Raw genomic sequence first — 25,465 nt, 5'->3', positions numbered from 1 at the left:
TTAAAAAACACAAAATCAATCAATCAATCAACATCAGCGCTTGAAATGGAAAATGTTAGCTAGGGGTGGGGGGAGGATGATTTGTGGATCCACAAAGCATCACCTTCCCTTTGAGCACTGCTTACATTCAGGATAGTTTTGAATGTTATCAATACATAGCTTCCCCCTTCTACAAAAATCAATCTGTTGTAAGGAAAAATACACTATTTAATTTCTATTCCCTACAAAAACTTTTATACATGCACATGCTACATTTGTTATTTCAGATCCAACTTGAGTTAAGACTCAAAGTTAAAACATTTATATGGAGTTTTCATTTGTAAGTCCAGTCATCTTCAGAACCCAAGCCCACTGAGAAGTAACCTCGGACATCTCTGGAAATATGACCTGAACTCCATCCTTAGTTGGTTTCCACTGCAAAGCAGGAAAATAGATAGTGTGCTTGTAATTGGAAATACTAAGGGAAATCAGTAAATTTAACAAAATGATATACAACACGTCTCTGCAAACTATCTTGCAGCACTAATACTTAGCATTGTAGTAATTTAAAAGTTTTAATTTCAAAATACTTGTCTCTCCTCGTAAATCCACTTAGCCACAATTTTCGATGCAAAATTAATGACAATTCTGTATTTTGCACAGTTCTCAGAATATTTGGATTGCAGGAAAAATAATAATCAGCATCAGTAAAATTACAATGGGTACTCTTTGATATTAATTTATCTTACCTTGTAAGAAACATTATTAAAATACGTCAAACACCAAGAGTAAAATAGTCACAGAGCCAAGTCATAAATCAGCAACTTCCACCCTCCCCTCCCCACCTACCATGGAGCATTTTCAGTAAAACTTAATCCAGCACCCAGCTGAAGTTTCTACCATTGATCAATTCAATTTATTCCAAGTGGCGCTCACACATTGTGGCGAAGTTTCTTCCTTTTTAACATTAACATTTTAACCTTTCAATATCATGTGATTTTACCTGAAGAAGACTTGTGTTGCATATGATTGCATTCCAATTATACGCATCAATTAATCAAGAGTTTTGCTTCAAAATATTGAAGAATTACATCAAAATTCCTCTGAAACAATAATAATTAGGGATGGGCCGATATGAAATTTTGGCCGATACTGATATTAAATTTACCGATACCGATAACCGATATTCTACCAATCCGATATAAAATTAGAAGTGATCCTTGAAGAACTTGAAAGGTTCATTCACCTTCTTTGCAAGAGAAGTTGCATATTTAGACATTTACTTTTTTAGAAATTAGAGCATGGAGATTATCCATAAAAATTACAACAAAATGGCAGAATTTTGCACTAATTTATCAGATATTTGTTGATATATCGGATCGGTAAAATAATCGGTAATTTTACCGATAAACCGATATGCCTATATCGGCCGATACCGATAGAGTACTGATTAATCGGTCCCATCCCTAATAATAATACAAAACAATATTTGTGCAAAGTAAATGTAAGTTTCAAACTATGCACAAATTCCAGAATAATTAGACACTATGAAATTGTCACATGGCATGTTTGAAAACTCCGCAAAAAAAAAAAAAACAACAAAAAACCCCGAAAATGTCTGAAAAAGTATTTAGTAAATAAAATCCAACTTATACATCTGCTCAGCTCTAGTTTTTTTTTTGTTATGGATGAAAAAAACCCACCAGTCTCATTATTTAGGTACTCTTTAAATCTTTACCTGGAGGTGTCCGTTGTAGCCAAGCATGGTTATAACGGTTTCAGAAGTTGTCCGTGGAGCAGCTAAGAGTTGAGTTCTGCCATGCGGCCAGTTGAGTACAATGGCATACACATTGTCTGCTTTCTTTGTGTACCTACAAGAAACGATAATAATAATACACATATTTTAGCTATATAAATTACAATATTACTTACGTTTTTTTGCGAGTATGGTAAGTTTTCTTCAATTACGACGTTTCGAGAGATAACTTCTCTCTTCTTCAGGTTTCGGTGTTTTATAAGCAATTCATAAAGTCATAGCTTCGTCAAAATATTAAGAGGATTCGCGAGGGAAGCTCGTTGCAGACAACTTGACTGAAATAGTGAACGGTTTTTAGAGTTTTAAAGGTTTTTACAGTTTTTAAAAAAAAATATACAGGAGGACAAATAAGTTTGTATAATAGTTCTTAACTTAGGTAAACGATGGCTTTAAAGCACGTAAATTGTCAGTGTGTAATCTATATTCCTATACTTTTTCCCCACTCACATTTCACCTAACCCTTGATCCTGTTGACTATGGAAGAAATATTTTGATGAAGCTATGACTTTATGAATTGTGTATAACACCGAAACATGAAGAAGAGAGAAGTTATCTCTCGAAACGTTGTAATTGAAGAAAACATACCATACTCGCAAAAAAGTAAGTAAAATTATAATTTATATTGTTAATCTTGAGAGTAATTCGCACATAGTAAATATGAACGTATATTTTAGCTAACTCTGAAGTCTTGTCTGTGCCTAACATACAGGCCATTTGGTTTAGCTTGAGCTCTGACCTTCAGCTGTGCAGAAGCCTGCCGGCAGTGCAACGATGCGAGAGTTCCACTGAGAGCAGAGTTGCTAACTGCCTTAACAATTACCTACATCCATAATCTGACTTCAGAGCTTATTGTTAGGGGTGTTTGCATTTAGTTTCCTTTTTTTGAAGTGACAGTTTGGGAAGGTGATAATTCAAGGAAAAGAATGACAGAGGATTCTTCTTGTCAGTGAAACCCCCATTGATTAAGACCCCTTGGCGAAAGAGGCATCCTCCTTCCCCCTCTTCCTCTCCAGGTGGTTAGGGGCAGATCCTGTTATTACTAGTGAGGTGATTGTTGACCTGTGTTAGTGTTTTTTTATTCAACGGAAGCTGGGGTGAAAACTGGAAAAAATGTTGGAGAATGCAAAGTGATTCACAGTCAGAGTAGAGAAATTATCTCAACGTGCATGTTTATGAAGAAAGAAGCTGACAGTGCTCTTGCGTTGAATGTTAAACAAGTGCCAAAGCATGTTTCCGCTGCTACTTTCGTGTCATTAAGTACTTCGAAATGCATCTAAAACGAAAATGATTGCAACAAAGTAACCAGGAAGAGATTAGTAATGACTAGCAAACTACACAGAGGAAAGAAATTTAAAGTGATGTGGACGAATTTGTCAAGTGTGTTATTCGTAGAACAATTGACGAATTTCATGATCATCATGAAGGACAGAGTTCTACTTTAGATTTGTAAGAAGAAGAAGAAGTAGTAGTAGTAAAAGCATTTAGCCTTTGAAGTTTCATGTCTAGTAGAATTGTAACTTCCGCGAATTGCAACACTGCTCCCATGAGTCATGTGATGTCTTCTGCAGACGACAAACCTTTCCCAGTTTGCGCCAGAGCTCAGGCTAAACTGAATATGCTGTACCACGCATAAAATATTTGCGATGTAGCTATACACCATGAAATAGCATCCACATCTGAGAATGTGTCATCTTCAAATTCAAATTCCCAATTCCATTGACAAAGATATTAGCTTGATTTCATGATGGATGTGGTAAATGCTGTTTAAGTATTACCTATGCGAAGTTTCGTATTTCCGCGTTTGCACAATTGGATGGTTATTTCCAATTAATTTCGAAGAGACTCTGTCTGGAGTGGAGATGGTCAGGGTGCGAAATCCCATGGGGGGACGGGGGAATTCCCGCAGCTAAGGATCTTGTCCTAAAATTTCCCCCACCAAACTTTTCTCGGGGGCATATTTTTTGTTCTAACAACAAAGATAAACAATTATTTTTTAAGTCTAATATACTTTAGTGGAATAATATCGAACACACACACAAAGAACGAACAACAAAGAGACTCCTCATTTCTTAAGGACACTGAACCCAGCAATCCCCAGAATACAGAAATTAATCCGACTTGTTATTTCTTCTCCATTTCTCGTTGCCTTTCGTCAGCTAACACAAAGTATATAAAGAAAACATGTAATAGTATTTAGATGTGGATTTTATATTGGAACCTATTATTTTCTTAATGTCTCCATTTTTGTCCCTCTCTCTAGTCACTCAAATTACTGTTCATAGGATTAGTAGTATATTAAAATCTTTAATTTGCAATCAAATTTTAAATGAAGGACACTCCATATAATATATTGTATAATTTAATAATTTACATATATTTATGAGGGGCAGTCAAATGAAAACCGAACACCCACCATAAAACACATTCCTCGCAACAGTTGGCAACACTGTTGTTACATATCGATACTGCCATCTGTAGGGTAGGAGAAATGCATAGTGAAAACGCGCAGGTTCACACAGTTGTTTCGTCATTACTCAGGAGGTGAGCGTAGTGAAAAGTGTGTTCGTCCAGCATTGGAAATGGAGGCAAGCAAAGAAGAGCAGAGAGGTGTGGTTCGTTTCTTGGTGGCTGAGGGTGCTGGAACATGCGAAATTCATCGTCGCATGTCTGCAGTGTATGGCGAACACTGCATGTCCCTGACAAGTGTGCACGAGTGGCAGAAGAGATTCCGCGAAGGATGCACATCACTGCAAGACGATCCGCACCCGGGACAGGCCCATCGAGCCTTTACGCCTGATGTGATTGCGAGGATCGATGGTCTGATCCGTGAAGACCGACGAATCACAGAGGAGGAAATTCATTTTCAGGTTGGCATTAGTCATGGCTCTGTGCATGCCATTATCAAAGATCACCTGCAGTTCAGACATTTGGGTGGGAAACGCTTGAATATCCTCCGTACAGCCCTGATCTTACCCCTTGTGACTTCCACACTTTTGGTGACCTGAAGAAATACATTCGTGGACGTCGGTTTCATTCGGACGAGGAAGTGCAACAGTGGGTGAAGTTGTGGATCCGTCAGTGACCTACCTCTTTCTACAAGACTGGAATTGATTGTCTCGTCTCCCAGTGGGATAAATGTCTTAACACTTGTGGCAATTACTTTTGAATAAAACAAACTCCATTGTCACTTTGTAGCGGGTGTTCGGTTTTCATTTGACTGCCCCTCATAGATAGACATACACACACACACAAAGTGGTGTGTGAGGGTGTTGTGGTGTATATGTGTGCTCCCCCCCAACAATCTGCAGTGATTTTGCACCCTGGACATGGTAGCATGTCACTTGTAACTAAGAAGGCCCCAGATGCGGTACCTTTAATGAATGAAGCCAGTGAGCCTTCGAAATTAATCTGAAATAACCATCCAATTGTGCAACGTGGAAATACGAAATTTAACGTAGCTAATTAGCTTGATAGTTTTGTTGGTTACAACATTGGCATGGAATTTGAACCATCCATGTTTTGACCCAATGATGCATGCCGTATAGCAAATGTGGATACATTCTCCATCCAGAAAAAGACTCCTTGAATTCCAGCACCTGCAAAGTATGAAATCAAACATTTAATCTCTGGATGAAAGGTTGCTTGGCAGGAGTGTTGTAACATGGAGTTTAATTTTAGCAAGGAGTGTGTTAAATACAAGTTGGCGCAAAAGGAACTCATCTTTTTGGAACAAGTGTAACATCATTGATTTCCAAGATACAAACGTTTTATTAACACCAAAACCATTGGTAAGAAATGCAGTTTGGATAGGTATACAGTGATGATTTAAGTATGGAAGATGATGTCGGAAAATGACGTCATTGTTGCTGTCCCCACCACGTAATCTCACGTTTCGGCAATGCCTCTTGGCTGCCACGCTCCCCAGATTTGTCTGTCTGTGACTTCTTTCTGTGGGGTTACCTCAAGTTGAAAGTGTACGTTCGGTAATTCCCCGTTTTCAAGGTGAACTTTCCAAAAATTCAAGGGTACAAGCAAATGTTTTCTCCATTTCAACCTTACGTATTGCCGCCTCTCACCACCCACACACACACAAATATATTAACGATATAAAAAGTCTGTGTTATTGCCATGTGTCCAAAATTCTAATTTAATCCAATTAAATGGTATAAACATTTAAAATATTTCATTTAAGGTGTCATTTCACACACTCAGACTCGAAATATATCTACAAGCACAAGTCACAAATGTTACAGGATATACAAATCCATGGAAAATTGTTAATTGCATAAGAATTTCAAACTCAAATTTACCTAATCAACCTCAAGATATCTTATCTTCCGTCTGTCAGATGTTCTGCAAGGGACACTAACAAATTAAAATTCTGCGTTATTCTCCACGCAGCCTTACTTTCCTTCCTCAATAAAATTAAAAACTAAACTGTGAAAAAATTGCCTCAGGGCATTTATAAATTTGTACAAATGCAATGGGATTTTAATTAACAAAAGTTTCAATTTTTCACGTCTATGGAGAAAAATTCAAGCAGAATTTACGCAGAATTCCCGGTGAGTACCCACCCTGGGAACATTGAGGAGAGGATCTGGATGTGCAGCAACAAGGATGTCATCTTTCCGACATCATCTTCCATACTTAAATCATCACTGTATACCTATCCAACTGCATTTCTTACCAATGGTTTTGGTGTTAATAAAATGTTTGTATCTTGAAAATCAACGACATTACACTTCTTCCAAAAACATGCGTTCCTTTTGTGCCACCTTGTATAAGCAAAATATGAAAAGAATCATGTATGAAGAAATGTTTAAAGCTGTACTGTGTTCCCATATTAACTAACTAACTCTCTAGCCTTCTTAAACCTGAAGGTTCATGGCTGCAGCAACACAGGCCTTCCATTTGGTCCTATCTTGAGCAAGATCTATATACTCTTTTTCCATCCCTACTGATTTCCTTTAGGTCTATCTAAATGTTGTCCCTCCATCTTCGTCTTGGCCTTCCTACAGGTCTCTTACCATCAGGTTTCCCAACAAGAATCCTGTAAACTCCTCTTTCGTCTCCCATTCGAGCTACATGACCTGCCCACCTAAGTCTTCTTGATTTAATCATTCTAACAATATCTGGACATGAATACAAATTATGTAGTTCTAAATTATGTAACCTTCTCCACTCACCTGTCTCCTCATCCCTTTTAGGTCCAAAGATTTTTCTAAGGATCTTATTTTCAAATACTCTCAATTTATGTTCCTCTTTCAATGTAAGGGACCAAGTTTCACACCCATACAATACTACAGGCAAAATTACTGTTTTGTATATTTTAACTTTTAGTTTCTTAGATATTAAACGAAAAGACAAAAGTTTATGAAGAGAGAAGTAACATGCACTTCCTGAATTAAGCCTACTTTTTATTTCCTCTTTAATATAATTTTCATTTGTTAATATTACTCCTAAGTATTTGAATTTGGAAACTGGTTCAAACGAGTTGTTATCAATAATTAGATTTTGATTATTACCTAACACTTGGTTTCGGCCTGTAAGCATATATTTAGTTTTCTCTTTGTTAACTTCCAAACCTATCTCTTTAGCAGTTTTGAAAAATATTGTAGCATTATTCTTAATTGTATTGTGTTCCCATATAAATAATGTAAATAACACATACTAGCTTTTTAAAAAACAAGATGTCATTGTACAACACACCTAAGTATACTTAGGTCTTACAAGGTAAAATACAATAAGTAGATATCACCACATATTTATGGCGAATAAAAGTTCAAGATATTGGTACAAAAACTAGGCACTTTTCGGGTCCAAAGGCAGTATATAAAATGGCATTCGATGTTAAAATGGTGAATAAAACCCCAAATATACATGCCCCTACCAATAATTTTCAGTATTCAGAAATAGCTTTACCATCCGTTTTGACATGCACAAGAGATGTACTAGGGAAAATTTTAGCCAAAAATGAAGAGTTTGTCAGGTGACAGAGCAATGGTATAGTATGCCAGAGACCAGTTTAAATTTTGTGTTGTACTTGTATTAGGCTGTATTCTTACCAGACTCCAGGATAATGAGTGTCATTCTGATGAGTCCATGGTTCCGTTCCGTAGATTGCCTCCCCGTTACCATTGAGCCAATATCCCATCTGCCTCAGTCGCTCCTCAAAGATGGGAGAAATTTTACCATCTTTTGTTGGTCCAACATTAAGAAGCAGATTACCTGCAAATATATAATTTGGTTATAAAGCTTCAGGATGTCATGACCAAGATAAAACAGAAAATTGACACAAGAAGTGAACAAATATATAAAAAATACACTATGTTGCCATTCGTCACCGGACACCATGTGCTTGGGATCGCCTGTACACGTCATACAACCTATAAAAGGCGTTGCCGGTTGAGAATACACTCATACCAGCTACAGCAGTCAATATGGACAGACGATGCGAACTGAATGAGGCGTAAAGAGGGATGATCATTGGAGCCCACAGGTTTGGGCATTCGACCCGTGAGATTTCCAACAAATTTCCGATACCCTGGTCGACAGTGAGTGATGTTATCGTGAAATCGAAGCGAGAGGGGGTCATGACATGCCGACCCAGACCCAGTAAACCGAAAATATTAACAGATCGTGACCGTCGATGCTTGAAACGTGTGGTGAAGTCAAACCGGAAGGCGTCGTTACAGATGGTGGCACAGGAGTTTCGACCGGCTTCTATCAGTGCTGCAAACGATCGGGAGATCATCACACTTGGTTTTCATGGTCGCGCAGCAGTTCACAAGCCGCATATCACAGCCTGCAATGTGACCCGTCGGTTACAGTGGTGCAAGGAACACCGCCATTGGACTCTCGAACAATGGGAATCCGTCCTATGGAGTGATGAATCTTGCTACCAGATGTGGCGGTTCAATTGACATGTGTGGATGTGGCATATGCCCAGTGAACGCTTTTTACAGGACTGTATCATACCCACAGTGAAATTAGGCGGAGGTGGCATCATGGTGTGGTCCTGCTTTTCGTGGTATGGTCTTGGTCCTCTTGTTTTAGTTTGGGGAAACATGAATGCCGATGCCTACCAAAAAGTTCGTACTATCACTGCACCAAAAATTATTAATTTCTGATATGTCAAGGTTCAGACCCCGATTGATTTGGCATGGAATGATCCACATATGAAAATTTTGGCAATGCATTAAAGAAGTGATATAGAATTGAATATTAAAAAAGTAAAGTGCTCCCCTGTGCTTTGCACCATGCAATGAAGGCGTATAGGGGGGGGGGTGGAGTTAGGACCCCACAGTTTCTTGATCACGGCCGAAGGTGGGGGTAATGTGATCAGCACCATGCCCCTGGCCACCTTTACCCCCCAGTTTCCTTCAGGTACCAACTTTATACAATGCTGGGTGGGCACCGGAGCCATTTGAACAGGTGGAAAAAATCCCGGTTCTCCCTGCTGGGGATCGTACCTGGGTCTCTTGCATGATAGTCAGACACCCTAATGACTGATCTACCGCAGCCTCTGATATAGAATTTGCTGATACTAATTTGACATAAAATTGTGCTAGTTTCATGAAGATGTTGAAGTGTTCATTAATGCCCTTCTTTAATGTGTGACGCCAGGATATTGTAATGAATTTTAATTTATATAATAAACTACTTAGATAGATATTTACTTTACAAAAGCAAGGCACATGAATTATATCTATATTCATAGAAATGATATCTAAATTGTAGAATTTTGCACTAAGTCATTGGAAATTTTACACTGATAGGTATACATCAACCGATTCTGATAGAGTAAATATTGATTTGTCCCACCCCTAACATACCCTAATATTAACAAAATCCTGTATAACTATATCGTGAAATGAACATATTGTACATACCACCACAACTCACTGTAGAGCTAAGACTGGCTATAAGTTCTTCTATGGTTAGATAGTCATGGAGTTTGGCTTCACGACGAAATCCCCATGAGACAGCATCAATAGTCATGCAGTTTTCCCATTTGTGATGCTGCAAAACACCTGCAAATTTTACAAAGGATGAGAAAGGTTTTTGACAAGAACAACAGTAAAAAGTATCATGATGAATTTTATTTAACGCACTACTGCTGCTATTCCTACCTGAGCTAATTTCAACTCGCACTGCTGAGCAGAAATGCTTGATTCAGTTGGTTTATCTTATTTTGCTTTTCTGCCACTTTTGGCTAATCACGAAGATGAGGATGAATAAGATGTGAATACTGAAGGGACAATCACAAACCCCCACGCATGGACAGCACACAACGCAAGTTCCACAGCGGACCATACTGAGCATTTTAGTCTGCAAAAATGCACTCCAGTTTGTAAAGGGTGTCTCAGAAATATTTTCGTTTTTGAATCTGTCCTCTGGGGCAATTCGCACATTACGGAGAAATGAGATAGATCGCAAACGCTTGGCAACATTGTTAACGTTTAGTTGCCATGGAGCGCTTTACGGGGCAGCAACGTGCTTTTTGTGTTCAAGCGTTTTATGAAAATAATGATTCTTATGTTGCTGTGGGTCGTTTGTACCGGCATCATTATAACCTGGCAGGAATGAGAGACGTCCCAAGCGCAAATTTAATTAAATATTGGGTGAGAAAGTTTGATAACACTGGAAGCACTATGACGAGTAAACTGCCGGGACGTCCAAGGTCATCAAGATGAAACAGAAACGTTGACCGTGTGCACCAGTCTGCTATTCCTCATGCAATGCTTCGACTAGTGATCGAAAACTTTAGTTCAAGAATAATTGAATGTGAAAACACGAACGTCACCATTTGTCCAATACTCTTTTCGACAAATAAAAATTTAATGTTTAAGCTTTCTTTTGGTAATAAATTTATCTTTATACAAAAAATTTAAGTATTTTTTTTAATAGTTTTAAAAACGAAAATATTTCTGAGACACCCCTTACTATATGGAAGTGAGTTTCACGCTAGAGGGTATTCTGAAAAGGACACTCCTTTATGCCCCATGAGCAATAATGTGGTTCCATATTTATAATAACGAGCTGAATTGAAATAATTATTCCAATGCCACGACTAAAATGTCTGCAACTAATGCCCAACAACAAGTAAAGAAGTAGTGTTTGAACTTATGAATTTGGATGTCTTATCATAAAGAAGTTCAAGAAATATTGTATGACACCAATAAACAAAATTACATCATTTCTGAATTGTTATAATTAGGGCTTGGAAGTTGAAGACCTATAAATTGCCAAAAAATACCTATAAAAATCAAAAAAGGACCTAAAAACGGAAGAAAGGACGTATAAATGTGATCCAAATTAATTAGTAACTTCAGTTTTAATTACATATTTAATGAATAAAAAAAATACAAAATTCTGTGGTATGGAACATACAGTGCGAAAAAACTATATGAATGAAATGCATCTTCTTTCAGACATATATTTTATTAGATTAACATAATTTGAAAAATCGTATTTGGCCTAACCACACTAGGGTTACAGAAATAGGACTTCGGATCCTATTTCAGTCGTCCAAAAAGGTTTTTCTCTCGTTTCAGGGATGCTTCAAATATATTTCTTTCTTTCTTCTTTTTTATTCCTTTACTACAGAAAGGATGTTTAAGAGGTGATGAACTGATGATGATTCGAATTGAGAATGGGCAGTAAAAACATAGTCGAAAGAAGGTGAAGTTGCAAAAAAAAGCAGTTAAGACCTAAAAAAAAAAGGCTAAAAAAAGACAAATAAAAACCCACCTTTTTCTGGCCTATACAATGACCCAAAATGAACATATTTGATGTTGGGCCTCGTTTTCGGACACTAGGGAAAAAAGGATTTTTTCTCAACTTCCCAGCCCTAGTTATAATCATATTGGCAACCATCCTGGCAAATGAACCATTTTAGACACTTGTCTTAAGAATAAAAAAAAATGTAATCCAATAATTTCATAATGCCCAAGGAATAAAATGTTTCTACATAGAAACCAGGCAATGTCAAAGTCTACTGTGTTTCAAAGGCAACAGATCCTGTTGCGGTAGCACTGGCAGACACAATTCCACGCAGGTAAAACAGCGATAGCAAAAAATCAGGAGAGGCCAGGCTGGCTCGGTAGCTCAGTGATTAGAGCAATGGCACGGTATGCCAGAGACCCAGGTTTGAGTCCTGGTCGAGCCTGCATTTTTTGCTGAAAATTTGTATGTAGTACATTTCCTGTGTGTGCCTAATCTTCAAAAAATGTCTCTAGTTTCAAAATATTAAGATGTAGCACATTATTTTCAACAGTGCATATTACAGCACAGATTGGGCAGTTGTCAGTTAAGTTCAATGTTACCAAAACATCAGAATTAAAAGTGGCACATCAAAATATTTCCTGCAAATGTGACATTATAATATCAGTAGCAAAATATACTAGTCAATGAAAAAAAAATGTATATCCCATGTTTGTAATTTCTGATCAAGTAGAATGACTGTGGATGTCTAGTACAATATTATAGAGATGTCCTTACCCTACCAATATATGGGAAAAGTGGAAATATATCATTGCTGAGGGCACTTGAATTGAAAGACACATGTATTTGGGTCCCACACTTTGAGAGCAATGCATAAATATGGTCTGTCATAAATATACACCATGAGAGTATTATTAACATTGTATTTCCACACAGTGATCTTGTCTTGAGCTATTTATCAACATAATGTACTTCAAAAAGATATTAATTTTCTCTCTTCTCAAGTTTTTATATTAACTTTCTCTAGTTGCCTTTATCAACTAAAGGATAAAAGATTAAAAATCAGTAACTTACGTCTGTGAGCATGAGATTTGTCGAACTACGTTTCGAAGGATATACTACCTTCTTCTTCAGGTTGAAGCAATGTTTTCAGACACCTGACATGGTGCCTCGTCGAGAAAATGTTGGTTGAGGATTTAGGAGGTATAGGAAAGAACACTTACTAAAAAGATGATGTAAAATATACATACTAAAACCGCGCAATACTCTATTAAAACAAAAGAACGTCCAAAGCTGCTGATGGCAAACTGCCGATCGGTACTCGGGGTAGGTGAATGTACGGTGTCAGCTCATGCTAGGAGAAGGAAAACATTTTTCCTATACCTTTTAACCTAAATCCTCAACCATCACTTTTTCGACGAGGCACCATGTCAGGTGTCTGAAAACATCGTTTTAACCTGAAGGAGGAGGTAGTATAACCTTCGAAACGTAGTTCGACAAATATCATGCTCACACGCGTAAGCTACTGATTTTTAATCTTTTAACCTTTAGTTGATATTCGATTGTGAGCAATTTGCACATTATCAGTATGTCTAGTTGCCTTTATTCTCAGTCACATTGCTAAGAAACTAAATTTTAATTGATTTAGCTATATGAAAAAGCTGACAACACACACAGGATATTGGAAATTTATGCAAAATTTGTGGCTCAACCACGAATGCAACTTGAGTTAGCCTTCCATGCCAATATTCTACCACCAAACAATGGAATGCTGAAGACCCAGATTGGGCTTCAATTATCTAACTTTTCAATTTTTAAATTACCTGGATTATAACGATCGCTGCAGGTGTAAAAGCCTCCGTGGTGGCATCCAGCTCCAGCTCCCCATCTGTCGTTTGTCACCACCGTATCCTTCACTGGACTGTCGTTGTACAACCATGCAAGGAACTCTTTGGCCTTCCAGTATTCTGGAGAGCCCGGGTCACCATCGGACCACACAACGTCTGGATGGTATGAGTTTACCTGCGAGATAATTTCATTTTATACTCTAATTATGAGGCCATTAAGTTATGAATGAACACTGATTTAAATACTGTCTCATAACAAACTATTTAAGGCTCAGCTGGATTTTTGATTGACGCGGGTGAATCCATTTTTGAAATTTCCTCTCTGTTCGGAAAACTGCCGTGGTATTTTAAATTCTGAAATATTACGAGGTTTATTTTTTAATTGGGGACAGTTTTGAAATAAAACGAAAACATGCAAAGGAAGAAATTTAATTACCTCTGTGGCTGTTCATATGTACATTCAGCTACTTCTCAACGTAGTTCCCATAGTTGTTGAGACACTTGTCGTAGCGGTAGATGAGATTTTTTAGACCCTCATCAAAGAAATCTGCCGCCAGGTCAGACAGCCAATCGGCCACGGTCTGTTTGGCTTCATCGGCGATGTTGAATCCATTCCCAGCGAGGAAAGTGTTCAAGTGGAGGAATAGGTGATAATCGCTAGTTTCTTGAGAGAGTTGCAATACACGGCTGCATTAACTGTTTGTCCATTCGGCAGAAACACTGTCAAACGGCGGTTGGCTCGTATCTCGCTCTCAACATCATGCACCAATTACTCTGTTATGATTGAGGGGCCTCCTGATCGTGGTTCGTTGTGAACATTCATGCAACTGACCTTAAACAGACATACCCACTTACGCACCTTGGCTTCAATAATGACATTCTCACCATACAGCTCACGTAACTGGCGATAAATGTCTGCTGCTTTCACATTTTTCGTGGTCAAAAACATGATCACATCTCACACTCGGTGGGATTTTCAATCACCTGCACCATTTCCATTGTCCACCACAACCACACCAAGCGTTTCACAATGTGCAAATGGCGTCTGTTTGTGCAAGGCATGTCGATAACTAGCACACATGTGAGCGCAAATCGACCCATAATTAAAAAAATAAACCTTGTACATCTGCTTAGAATCCCTTCTAGAGTATTATCATGGTTTGATTTTGCCGTTGTTTAGATATTCACAATAGTTTAGTAGGCTTTCATAGCCTTGAAGGTATTGTGAATATCTAGACATCAGTGATAGAAAACCACACCAAGATTTACATGAATGCCGTAGAACAGTAGTTCTCAACCGTCGTGAGTCCGCAGCCTGGTAAATTTCCTTTTTAAAAGTCGATGTCGCGATTCCAACAATTTTACTTGTAAATACTTTCCTAATTTTGAAAACTTAAATTATGTAACCTTGAATGTAGAAGATGCATTATCTCCATTGCTCTTTAATTTTGCCTTAGAATATGCTGTTAGGAAGGTAAAAGAAACTAAAGAAGGACTAAAATTAAATGGTGTGACTCAGTTGTTAGCATATGCAGATGATGTAGACTTACTGGGGGATGATGTGAATACAATTAAGAATAATGCTAAAATATTTTTCAAAACTGCTAAAGAGATAGGTTTGGAAGTTAACAAAGAGAAAACTAAATATATGCTTACAGGTTGAAACCAAGTGTTAGGTAATAATCAAAATCTAATTATTGATAACAACTCGTTTGAACCAGTTTCCAAATTCAAATAAGTAATATTAACAAATGAAAATTATGTTAAAGAGGAAATAAAAAGTAGGCTTAATTCAGGAAATGCATGTTACTTCTCTCTTCATAAACTTTTGTCTTCTCGTTTAATATCTAAGAAACTAAAAGTTAAAATATACAAAACAGTAATTTTGCCTGTAGTATTATATGGGTGTGAAACTTGGTCCCTTACATTGAAAGAGGAACATAAATTGAGAGTATTTGAAAATAAGATCCTTAGGAAAATATTTGGACCTAAAAGGGATGAGGAGACAGGTGAGTGGAGAAGGTTACATAATTTAGAACTACATAATTTGTATTCATGTCCAGATATTATTAGAATAATTAAATCAAGAAGAGGTGGGCAGGCCATGTGGCACGAATGGTAGAGGAAAGAGGAGTTTACAGGATTCTTGTTGGGAAACCTGATGGTAAGAGACCTGTAGGAAGGCCAAGACGAAGATGGAGGGATAACATTGAGATAGACCTAAAGGAAATCGGTAGGGATGGAAAAGAGTATATAGATATTGCTCAAGATAGGGACAGATGGAAGGCCTGTGTTGCTGCAGCCATGAACCTTCGGGTTTAAGAAGGCTAGAGAGTTAGTTAGTTAGTTGAATGTAGAAGAAATATATTCTGTCATCAGTTTATAAAAAATATTTTAGCACATGTAATAGATAGTAAAACAAATCTGGAAAAATTATGCGTGAAAGTGCCTCATTATAACACCAGAAGACATCATAATGTAATTGCAACTACAGCCTTAAAATCCAACACTTGGATGGACAAATTGGTATCATTAGGTGAATGTCCCAATCTATGGAAATTAAATTCGACAAAAATGTAAGCTATTTTAGGAACAATTATATTTTAACTTTTATATATCTTCTTCCTTTTTTTTTTTTTTTTTTTTTCAATTTCTGATGTGTGTATTGAATGTGTATTATTGCAACCCTCTTTTATGTATTTTAACTTTTCGCAAAATAGTTTTATGCATATATGTTGAACACACAGTGTTGTATAAAGGTTAATCTGTTAACAACACTTAAATAAATACATTTCAATTCAATTCAATTCAATATGCACATTTGAAATTAAATATTAATAAATAATGGTATAATAAAGACTAACGGTTGGATTATGACTAGGTTTGCTGATAAATATTTGTTCATGAAAATTGCTACGCAAACAAAAATTTGAAATTTCACAAGCTCCTCTTACAGCCCAGTGGAATTGATGCTACGGTATGGTACCAGGTGCCAGCCCAATGGTTCAGAAATACTGCTTTAGAAGGACTTCTAGGCAGATGTAATTCTTCAGATTATTGGAATGTGATAGCAGTTTTTCGAAAGGATAGGAATTTTCAAAACAGCTTCGCTCGCATTGATCAAGCTGAACCTAAAAATATAACACTTATCCTATATGTGGTGTTTAATTCCTGCTTCTTGTATTTATACGTAATTTACTCTTTTTATTACAGCTAGGAATTGATCTGAAACCCACAGTCCAGCTTCATGTTTACCAACTACCGCTTTCATGTTTGAAATATCCATTTATTATAAGCTGGATGATCACTAGAGCTGCTTTATGTATGCAGGGACATTAGAAAAATTCCCATGTAGCTTACATAAAGATGTTACTTTAACCAGTTTTTGTATGGTTCTTGATGGAACACAACACCTTCTGCTCACCCACCAGAGACTTGCTCATGATATACTTACAATTTCATAAAGCTCCGGTCCACTCTTCCCGTTAACAAAATATTGCGTGGAGAAGTTATTCGCCTGATCATATAAAAACAATGGGTTAAACCACTCGAACAGGGAATGGTACAAACCAAATTTCAAGTCTGTCTTGTTCCTTATCGCATTTGCGAGAGACCCTGTGAAGAGATATAAAATTAAAATATGTACCAGAGATCAATGAAAATTATGAAACAGCTTTCAGAGCAAATTAATGACCCTTGTGTGGCAAGAAATTTCATCCAGAGTATGGCAGCACATCTAGTAATATGTAACTACATCTGAAGAAGCTTGCTATAAGATTCTCCGAAACTGTTTCATAATATCCATTTAATAATTTTAATACTTATCTTGTCATCAACAAATATACATTTCTGTGAAAAATTGATTTCAATAAAAAATATATCCTTGTCAATGAGTAATCATTTATTACATACATTATTTTGAAATTTAATACACACAGCAAAATTTAATGTGATAAATTACAGGGATTCAGGGTGACTACTATTTCACTACAAAATTCAAGTAATTCAATCCAGGATAAACTTCCCACATTCTAAAGATTACAATGATTTTATGGGGTAAATAATTTCTTCTAATTTTTGAAGATATCACTTGCAAAATATTTTTCAGATCCCAATCAAGTCACTAGGAGTTCAGACTAATTATTAGAGCCAGTGGCGTACCAGGATTTTCGAAAGGAGGGGTTTAGGTATACATTTTTTAGTAGTCCAGTCCTCATTTTGCCATCTATTCCGGCATTTGATGTTCTTTTTTTTAGGAATACTGGGCCAAAGGGGGGGGGGGGGTTATAACCTCCACCAACCCCCTCCTCCCCTTGGGCATGCCACTGACTAGAGCCTGGGATTTAAGCTGCACATGGTATACAAAACACTGGCTATATTGATCGTCCAAGTGTGTGTGTCTGATATGTAACACGTATTTTAAAAAATATTTAAAAATATTCAAAAAACACAAAAAATGGTACTTACGTTTTATGAGTATGTTATTTGCAAAACGACGTTTCGAGAATCTACTGTTCTCTTCTTCAGGTCCAAAACTTCAACTACAAAGAACTTTCCATAGCCACGTCAAGATATTTAAAAAAACAGGAATAAGGGTGTGGATTTGATATGGGTTAGACAGGAATTCAAAAACTATTCCTAAAACTATTGTAGCCTCCATATTCTGTTACAAATTAACAGTCCCTGAAGTTAAAAGATCCTTTCCATGTAAAACACGTATTTCAACATTGAACAATTTAAAAAAGTTTAAAAATGGCCCGCATCATTTCACTACCCATAGTAACCCCAGTATGTTTCCTCGCTGAATGTGCTCTACATACGTGTTATATTGCTATTGTGAGTAATTCGCACATTCATAATGAGTATGTCTGATATGGTTGATCAAATATTTTGTATGAAGACACTTCCAAAGAAATAAATATGGTACACATACATTGTAATGTTAAGAATGTTCTGTTTGCTTCTATTTGATTATTTACTATCACATCTACGTTTAGGAAGTCAATGATAAACCGACCTCTGTGGCAGAGTAGTTAGCACGGCGCACTATAACACCGGTGGTTCTGTGTTCATATCCTGGCCTGGGCATAGATCTTCTTTGTGAGCATCCCTTAATCAATTTCATCATATCATCAGTTCATCACACATAATTAGTGTTGGGTGATATATGATCTAGTCGATATATTGCAACATTGAAAAAAAATATCATCCAGGTGATATCAACTAGATGATATATCGTCATGATATTTTGGTGATATCAACTACATGATATATCGTCATAATATTTTGGTGATATATCATTATGATATTTAGCAATATATATCATTAAGGAGCGGAAGTTGATGAAATGTCATCTTTTTTTCTGACATCTCGGACATGATGCCTATTAAATATACACAATATTACACTTCGTCTAGAACCCCAAAAATGTAATTTTAAAGAGCATTTTTTTGCATTTTTTGCCAATTTTCAGGCTTTACATCATTTTCCCCGATTTTCAGCATTTTTCGCAATATTCGGTGTATTGTTTCGTCATATTTTGTCACTTCTTTCATTTTGGTAATATTCTTGAGTCTTTTCACCAAGGTGAACATAGGCCTATATATATCTTGCAGGATTGCAATTTACAAGCAAAGATGCGGGAAATTAATGCACGTTACAGCAATTCATTCAGTGTATACGACTTTTTCATTAAATTGTTTTAAAATTATTCGGTTGTTCCCATTGGAACTACTCGTTGCATATTTTAACTGAATGTGCATGTCGTATCATTTGGTGCCTTTTTTTAAAAAGCAAGATTGCATTTTGTTTACTTTCCTTTTTATTTCAATTTTTAACCTGAAACTAATGGTAATTTTTTGCATTTGTTACGTTTTTTTTCTCATTTTTTAGGACATTCTATAGGTCATAGACCTATATTTTTTAGGTCATCAACGTCCACTCCCTATATATCATGTTGGCAATATATTGTCACAATATTTTAGCAATATATATCATGTCAGTGATATATCGTTACAATATTTGGCGATATATATTGTGAAGATGATATATTGCCAATATCATGATATGGAAAAAGTATCGTTTCGTATGTGACGTTATATTGCGATGTTAAATTTCTGATATCGTCCATTCCTATGCATAATCATCATCGTGATTTAAGTGACATTAATAATAAAAATAACAAAAATCAAAAGCCAAGTTGTACAGGTCAAATAAAATGACAATGAAACCCACACATGCATTGCCTGGGACTTGAAGATTGAAGGATGTTCAGCAATCACGTTCTTGTAACTTTAGCACTCAAATAAATTATTCAACCACCAAGATGGTGTTTATTCATTTCTGCTGGTAAGGATTAAGTCCCAGTTCAGTTAATTTTTCATATTTTTTTCACAAATATTTCCCATGTGTCAATAATTCCTGGAATTTGGGTTTCATTCTGTTCTCTAGTAAGAAATACACTTAAATAACAATTTCCACTGATCTCAGCAAACAAGTGCTTAGTTACTATGATGAAGATACCTTAGAATGTTTATAAAATTCTTATTTTTACTGTTTCAGATGATTTCTCGTTACTATAATTATTTTTATAAAAATGTAATTCCTAGTATTAAAATGGGCTGAAGACTGTTTCTAAAGTAGGAGAAGAAGAGGCACAACTTACCTACTAAATCTCGTTTAGGTCCTACATCCATTGCATTCCAGTTAAACGAGTGTTTCGATGGCCACAACGTGAAACCTTCATGATGCTTGCTTGTGAGAACCACATACCTGCAATGACAAAGGATGTCTTTGATGAGAAATTTCATGAAGTGTAAGCTTCCATCATATATATATCATGTGTGTGTGCGTGTGTGTTTATATATATAAAGGGTGTTTTTTTTTAGAGGCGGAGAACTTTAAACTGGCAACACTGTTTTCTGTGACAGCATAGAAGGCAGTTCCCACTTGTTTCGAGGTTAGTTTGGTTTGGCAAGTCATCATGAATAGACTCACGCCGGAGCAACAGTTGCAAATTGTGCAACTTTATTTTGAAAATCATGGTTCCGTTCGACAAACTCATCGAGCATTACGTGCAATTTACGGTGCTCATAATGGTTATGTCAATAAACAAAATTGCCGCATTTGGAGTGATGGTAATCCACAAGCCATTGTCGAAACACCATTACATCCAGAAAAGGTGACCGTGTTGTGCGCTCTATGGGCCCGTGGAATAATTGGTCCGTGTGTCTTCAAAAATGATTTTGGTCAGAAAGTGACAGTCAACGGTGCGCGGTACAGGGACATGATTACTATACCTGCCGCAAAATTAGTTTGGTATTGACACTTGAGAACCACGTGTTGAAATCGGGTCTACGTCAGTGCGGGAGGGTGGGTTGCTGGCATGCGAGCCAATCAAAATCTTCCCAGTGCTTCACCCAGGCCCTGGTTACCTAGCAACAGAAAACGTTTTTCTCGGTGTTGCCGCTTATCGGGCGATTCTTCCTGTGATCAGATTTCATGTTGTTGGGAGAGGACGTGTTGTTTGTTTGTTGCGTTGCGTTACTGTGATATTTTAACCAGTCCGTTTGTTTAGTGTTTATTGAATTTAGAGTATTCTTTGTTGTATATAGCGTGTTGTTTTAGTGTGTTATTTTTTGTACGTAATTTTCTGTGTTCTTGAGTGAGTCGTGAGCTTGTGTGAAGAATGTCAAGCACAGGAGGCAATACTCGAGATGACAATGTACCAAAGAGGCCATGCACTAAAAGAAAAGGAATTCTTCTCAAAGGACAAACGCGGGAGATGGTTTGTTCTGAGCGCAAATAATTTGAGCAAGAGAAAAACAATGGGGGTCCAATCATTTCTGTAAACAAAGTTCTGGACAGGACTTCTGCTGCTTTCAGCGTGTCTAAGAACACTATTGTTACCATAGGGAAAGAAAAATATAATGTGGTAGAAACAAATAAATAAATAAATGCGAGGCTTCAAAATTGGAAACCCCAGGAAAGAATAGGAATATCAGTAAACGCGTGACAAATTTAGATACTTTTCAGCAAGATGCTATTCTCACCATATTTACTCTTATTATAGGAGGAAAGATCATCCCACTGTTGGGAAACTGCGCGTTTCGTTGAAAGATTCGACATTTTTTCAAGGTGGGGAAACATCTTTAAGGACAGTCATAAAATATCTGGGATTCTCATACAAAAAAAAAATAATGGACCCAAAGTAAAGTATGGAGGCATATGGAGATGTGGAGGTAGAGCTCCACACATTCTCGACCTCGACCTATGCCATATTATGGCGGTGATGTGGTTCACCAACCGCCTTTACCACAGGTTTGCCCCAGGTACTCACTTGGGCTGAGTCGACCCCGGAGCCGCTCGGGATATTTGAAAAAAGTTCCACAAACCACCGCGGGTCTCACGCGTGAAAGTCAGATGCCCCACCAACTGGACTTTGTGCACTTCAGTTGCGGTATAATTGAAAGACGGGCAGACTTTAACGGCGACTTTGGAAAGAAATGATTATTGAAAGTGTATGTACAGAATGGATTGAAAAGGTAACCTGTAAACAATGCTCGTTTCATTAATTCGTTCATGTTGTAAGCGAGATGGAAATGAATAGAAAAAACAATAACACATTCATCATTGTTGTCATCATTGTTATTCCATTTTCCTCGTAAAACAATAACACATTTTATCATTGTTGTTCCTTTTCATAACACGTTTTCCTCGACACAGCGTCAGACGGCTGCAGGGCGTACTGTACCGCATGATATGGCAACACCGTGACGCGTGTTCCTTCAGCTCTCAATACCAAACTAATTTTGCGGCAGGTTTAACATTTTCGTGCCTCAATTGCAAGACATGAATGTGGCAGACATGTGGTTTCAGCAGGACGGGGCCACCTGTCATACAGCGCATGCCACAATTCATTTACTGCAAGAAACGTTCGACGACCGAGTAATTTCACGCAATGGCCCTGTTAACTGGCCACCGCGTTCGTGCGATTTGACGCCGTTGGATTATTTTCTCTGGGGATATGTCAAGTCGCACGTCTACGCCGATAAACCAGTAAACAATTGAGCACTTGGAAGCTAATATTCGACGCATTATTGCCGACATACAGCCTGATGTACTGCGAAGAGTGTGTGAAAATTGGACCTCCAGATTACATCATGTACACGCCAGTCGCGGTGGCCACATGCCTGAAATCATATTCAAACATTAATGCCATAACATGATCTGGAAAGTACAACCAATTACATGGATATTGAAATAATTTTTCTGTGTTTTATTTTAACTTAAAGTTCTCTGCCTCTAAAAAAACACCCTTTATATAGGGTGTACACAATGAACCACCGGGGTTTCGACGTAATGTTAAAAATCAGAAAATAAAGTTACAACAATCCAGTCTTTTATATTTGGTGCCATATATGCTCTCTCTTTTTTTTTAAGTTCGCACGCATCATGCTTGGCAACGCTGTCGTCGCTTTTGTGAAAATGGCATCTTCTCATGAGAAAGCACATGCTGAGATATGATTTGCAGTGTCAAAATCAATTGTTACCGTGCAGTGTAAGTTGGGGGTAAGTTAAGGATGCAGTTTACTCAGCGAAGGTGCCAAATGTGAATGCCATGTGAGACTGAATTGTTGATGCCATTGATACCATCCGTGACGAAGTGCTGCAGCACACATGGCACGAAATGGAATACCGCCTGGACATTCTCCCTGTTACTAAAAATGCTCGCTCACATATAAGGCTGTTTCCATACAACTTCCATTATGGGGCATAAGCCTTTTAACAAGAATAAAAACTAATTTGAATCAGCGAATTAAAAAGGACAAATTGTATTTAGTGTAATGATATTACTGACATGAACTCCTTATCAGGAACAAAGTAGAAAGCATGTGAGAACTATAAGCCTTTGATAACAGCGGAGGCTGTATAGGAATCTCACAAAACATGGGTGCATATGTTTGTCTTCTAAAAAATGAATACCCCGATTAAGGTTTTTTCTAATGTTACATGGAACAGTGGAACATGCCATTTGTTTATATATTTTTTGTAATAACAATTAGAACTAGTTAATTGTTAGAATTAGAATCTTGTTGTGAAACTTACCGTGCTCCTGAGCTTTCAAAAATCTCAGCCCATTCTTCAGGATCAAACAATTCAGCAGTGAATTCACGGGCAAAGTCTGCATAGGTGAAATTAGGTGGGTAGTTCTCCTTCATGAAGTTAATTACTTCAGTGAAGTTCCGCACTGAAGAGAAATAAACATGACTATCAGCTACACAAAATGTAAAACGTTGTCCTTGGTTTTTCCTCCAAACCTGTTATAAAAACTAAAGTTGATTTGTGTTGGGCAATACCGTGGTAAAATAGTAAAGTGTTCCCCTGTCCTTTGCACCATGCTTGAAGGGGTGTAGGGTTAGGCCCCACACTGTCTTGATCACAAAGGTGGAGGTGATGTGATCAGCCCCATTCCTACCTTTACCCCCCAGAGTTTCCTCCAGGTACCCAGTTTAAGCGATGCTGGGTGGCACCGGAGCTGCTTGAACAGGTGGAAAAAATTCTGGTTCTCCCCTGTTGGGGATCGAACGCTGGTCTCCCAAGGGAGACATTGTCATGTCTGTTTCTCCATGACAATGCCCCTGTCCATTGAGCAGCAGCAACACAGCAGAAATGGAGAGACCTCGGCTTTCAAGTGTCTTGATCATCCACCCTATTTCCCCGATCTGGCTCAATTGAACTACTTTCTGTTTCCTCACCTCAAAAAACACCTGAAGGGATGCCATTTTGCCTCAGATCAGAAGGTGATTACTGCCACAGAGCATTGGTTCAGATTTTTTAAAAGTGGTTTGCAAAAGTTGGAGCACCGGGCCAGAAAGTGTATTGAGCTTTGAGGGTAGTATGTTGAGTAATTATGAAGTTTCATCATTCCAAGTGCATTCTTTTTCAGCATCCCCTCATACTAGTCTAAGTACGCAGATGAACTTCTTTGGTTTATTTTACTTTGCTTCTCATAAAGATGAGTGATGATATGATGAAGGGACAGTCACAATGAAAACATTCCAGGCTGGGATTGAAAGCAGCATGCTTCATCACAGAGCTTGGCAAAAATAGATGACAAGAAATCAAGGTTTGAACCTAATGTAATGCACTCCTTCATACAATCTTTTAGTAATCAAAGTTCATCACAATAACTATTAATTTTAAATTGAAATATTGCATATTCCCTTACCTTTCCATAAGTCCCAAAACCATTCAGATCTGAAACTAGGAACCGAGAAGACACCCCAGTGAATAAAAATCCCAAACTTGGCTTCATCGTACCATGAGGGTAACGGCCTTGCATCCAAGCTCTCCCAAGTCGGATCATACCGGGCTGAAACTGAATTAACGGCAAAAAGCAGAGAAAAGATGAGGATGGCTAACTTCCTGTCTGAACTCATGTTCTTCTGCTACTCCTTTCACGGCTTAGAAAGAACTGTATCTTCTGCTGCTGCTTGTCACGCTATATCACTGTGTATATGTACAGAAGGTGATGCCGACCTGTGTAAACTGAATCTTATCTTGTATTTGAACTCTGGAGATAAATGAGCCTTGACAAACTGGAAATCCATTGACAAAACAAAGATGATGGTCTTCAGAGAAACACAATGATACCTTTTACACACTTCTCTTCAAATCCTTCTCCCTGGTCGACAGTCGTGTTTTGAAATGCATTTAATAAATGCATTAGAAAGAATCAAAGGACAGGAAAGAAAAGGGGTTTGTTCCTTATCACAATGCAAGCACTAGTGGGAAATGTATTTTTCTAGATCTAATAATTTCTTACCATGGGAAACGAAGGAAACTTGCCATTTTCTACACACGTGAATGCAGCATTATGGAAACATTATTGCAAATATTGTACTGATGTGTCAGCACTTGTGCTACTTGCACCAATATGGATATTTGTCATGGCAAAATTCAATATTTCACTCCATTCTTCAAATAAAGACAATGAGTAAAGCACTTGAAAGTACACCTGTATACAACAAACTACACTGAAGCAACATGAGAGCTGTGAAGATAGGGCTTCAAACATTCTTGATCATGACAAAGG

The 25,465-nt window shown here is 37.5% G+C and overlaps 1 protein-coding gene across 1 annotated transcript; it reads right to left on the bottom strand.

Moving 5' to 3' along the window:
• Positions 1 to 201: 201 nt before the first annotated feature.
• Positions 202 to 24,857, bottom strand: LOC145981540 (alpha-L-fucosidase-like). Its single transcript, XM_083114850.1, has 9 exons — positions 24,599 to 24,857; positions 23,476 to 23,617; positions 20,033 to 20,139; positions 16,823 to 16,983; positions 13,345 to 13,543; positions 9,688 to 9,828; positions 7,861 to 8,023; positions 1,718 to 1,850; positions 202 to 414 (listed from the first exon to the last, which is right to left on the bottom strand). The coding sequence occupies exons 1-9, from the start codon at positions 24,807 to 24,809 to the stop codon at positions 301 to 303; spliced, it is 1,371 nt and encodes a 456-aa protein (XP_082970976.1). The 5' UTR covers positions 24,810 to 24,857; the 3' UTR covers positions 202 to 300.
• Between the last annotated feature and the right edge of the window lie 608 nt (positions 24,858 to 25,465).

Source organism: Lepisma saccharinum, chromosome 29 (assembly GCF_977018435.1).
Source record: "Lepisma saccharinum chromosome 29, izLepSacc3.1, whole genome shotgun sequence".
NCBI classification, from domain to species: domain Eukaryota; kingdom Metazoa; phylum Arthropoda; class Insecta; order Zygentoma; family Lepismatidae; genus Lepisma; species Lepisma saccharinum.
This window is presented reverse-complemented; position numbering and strand designations above follow the sequence as displayed.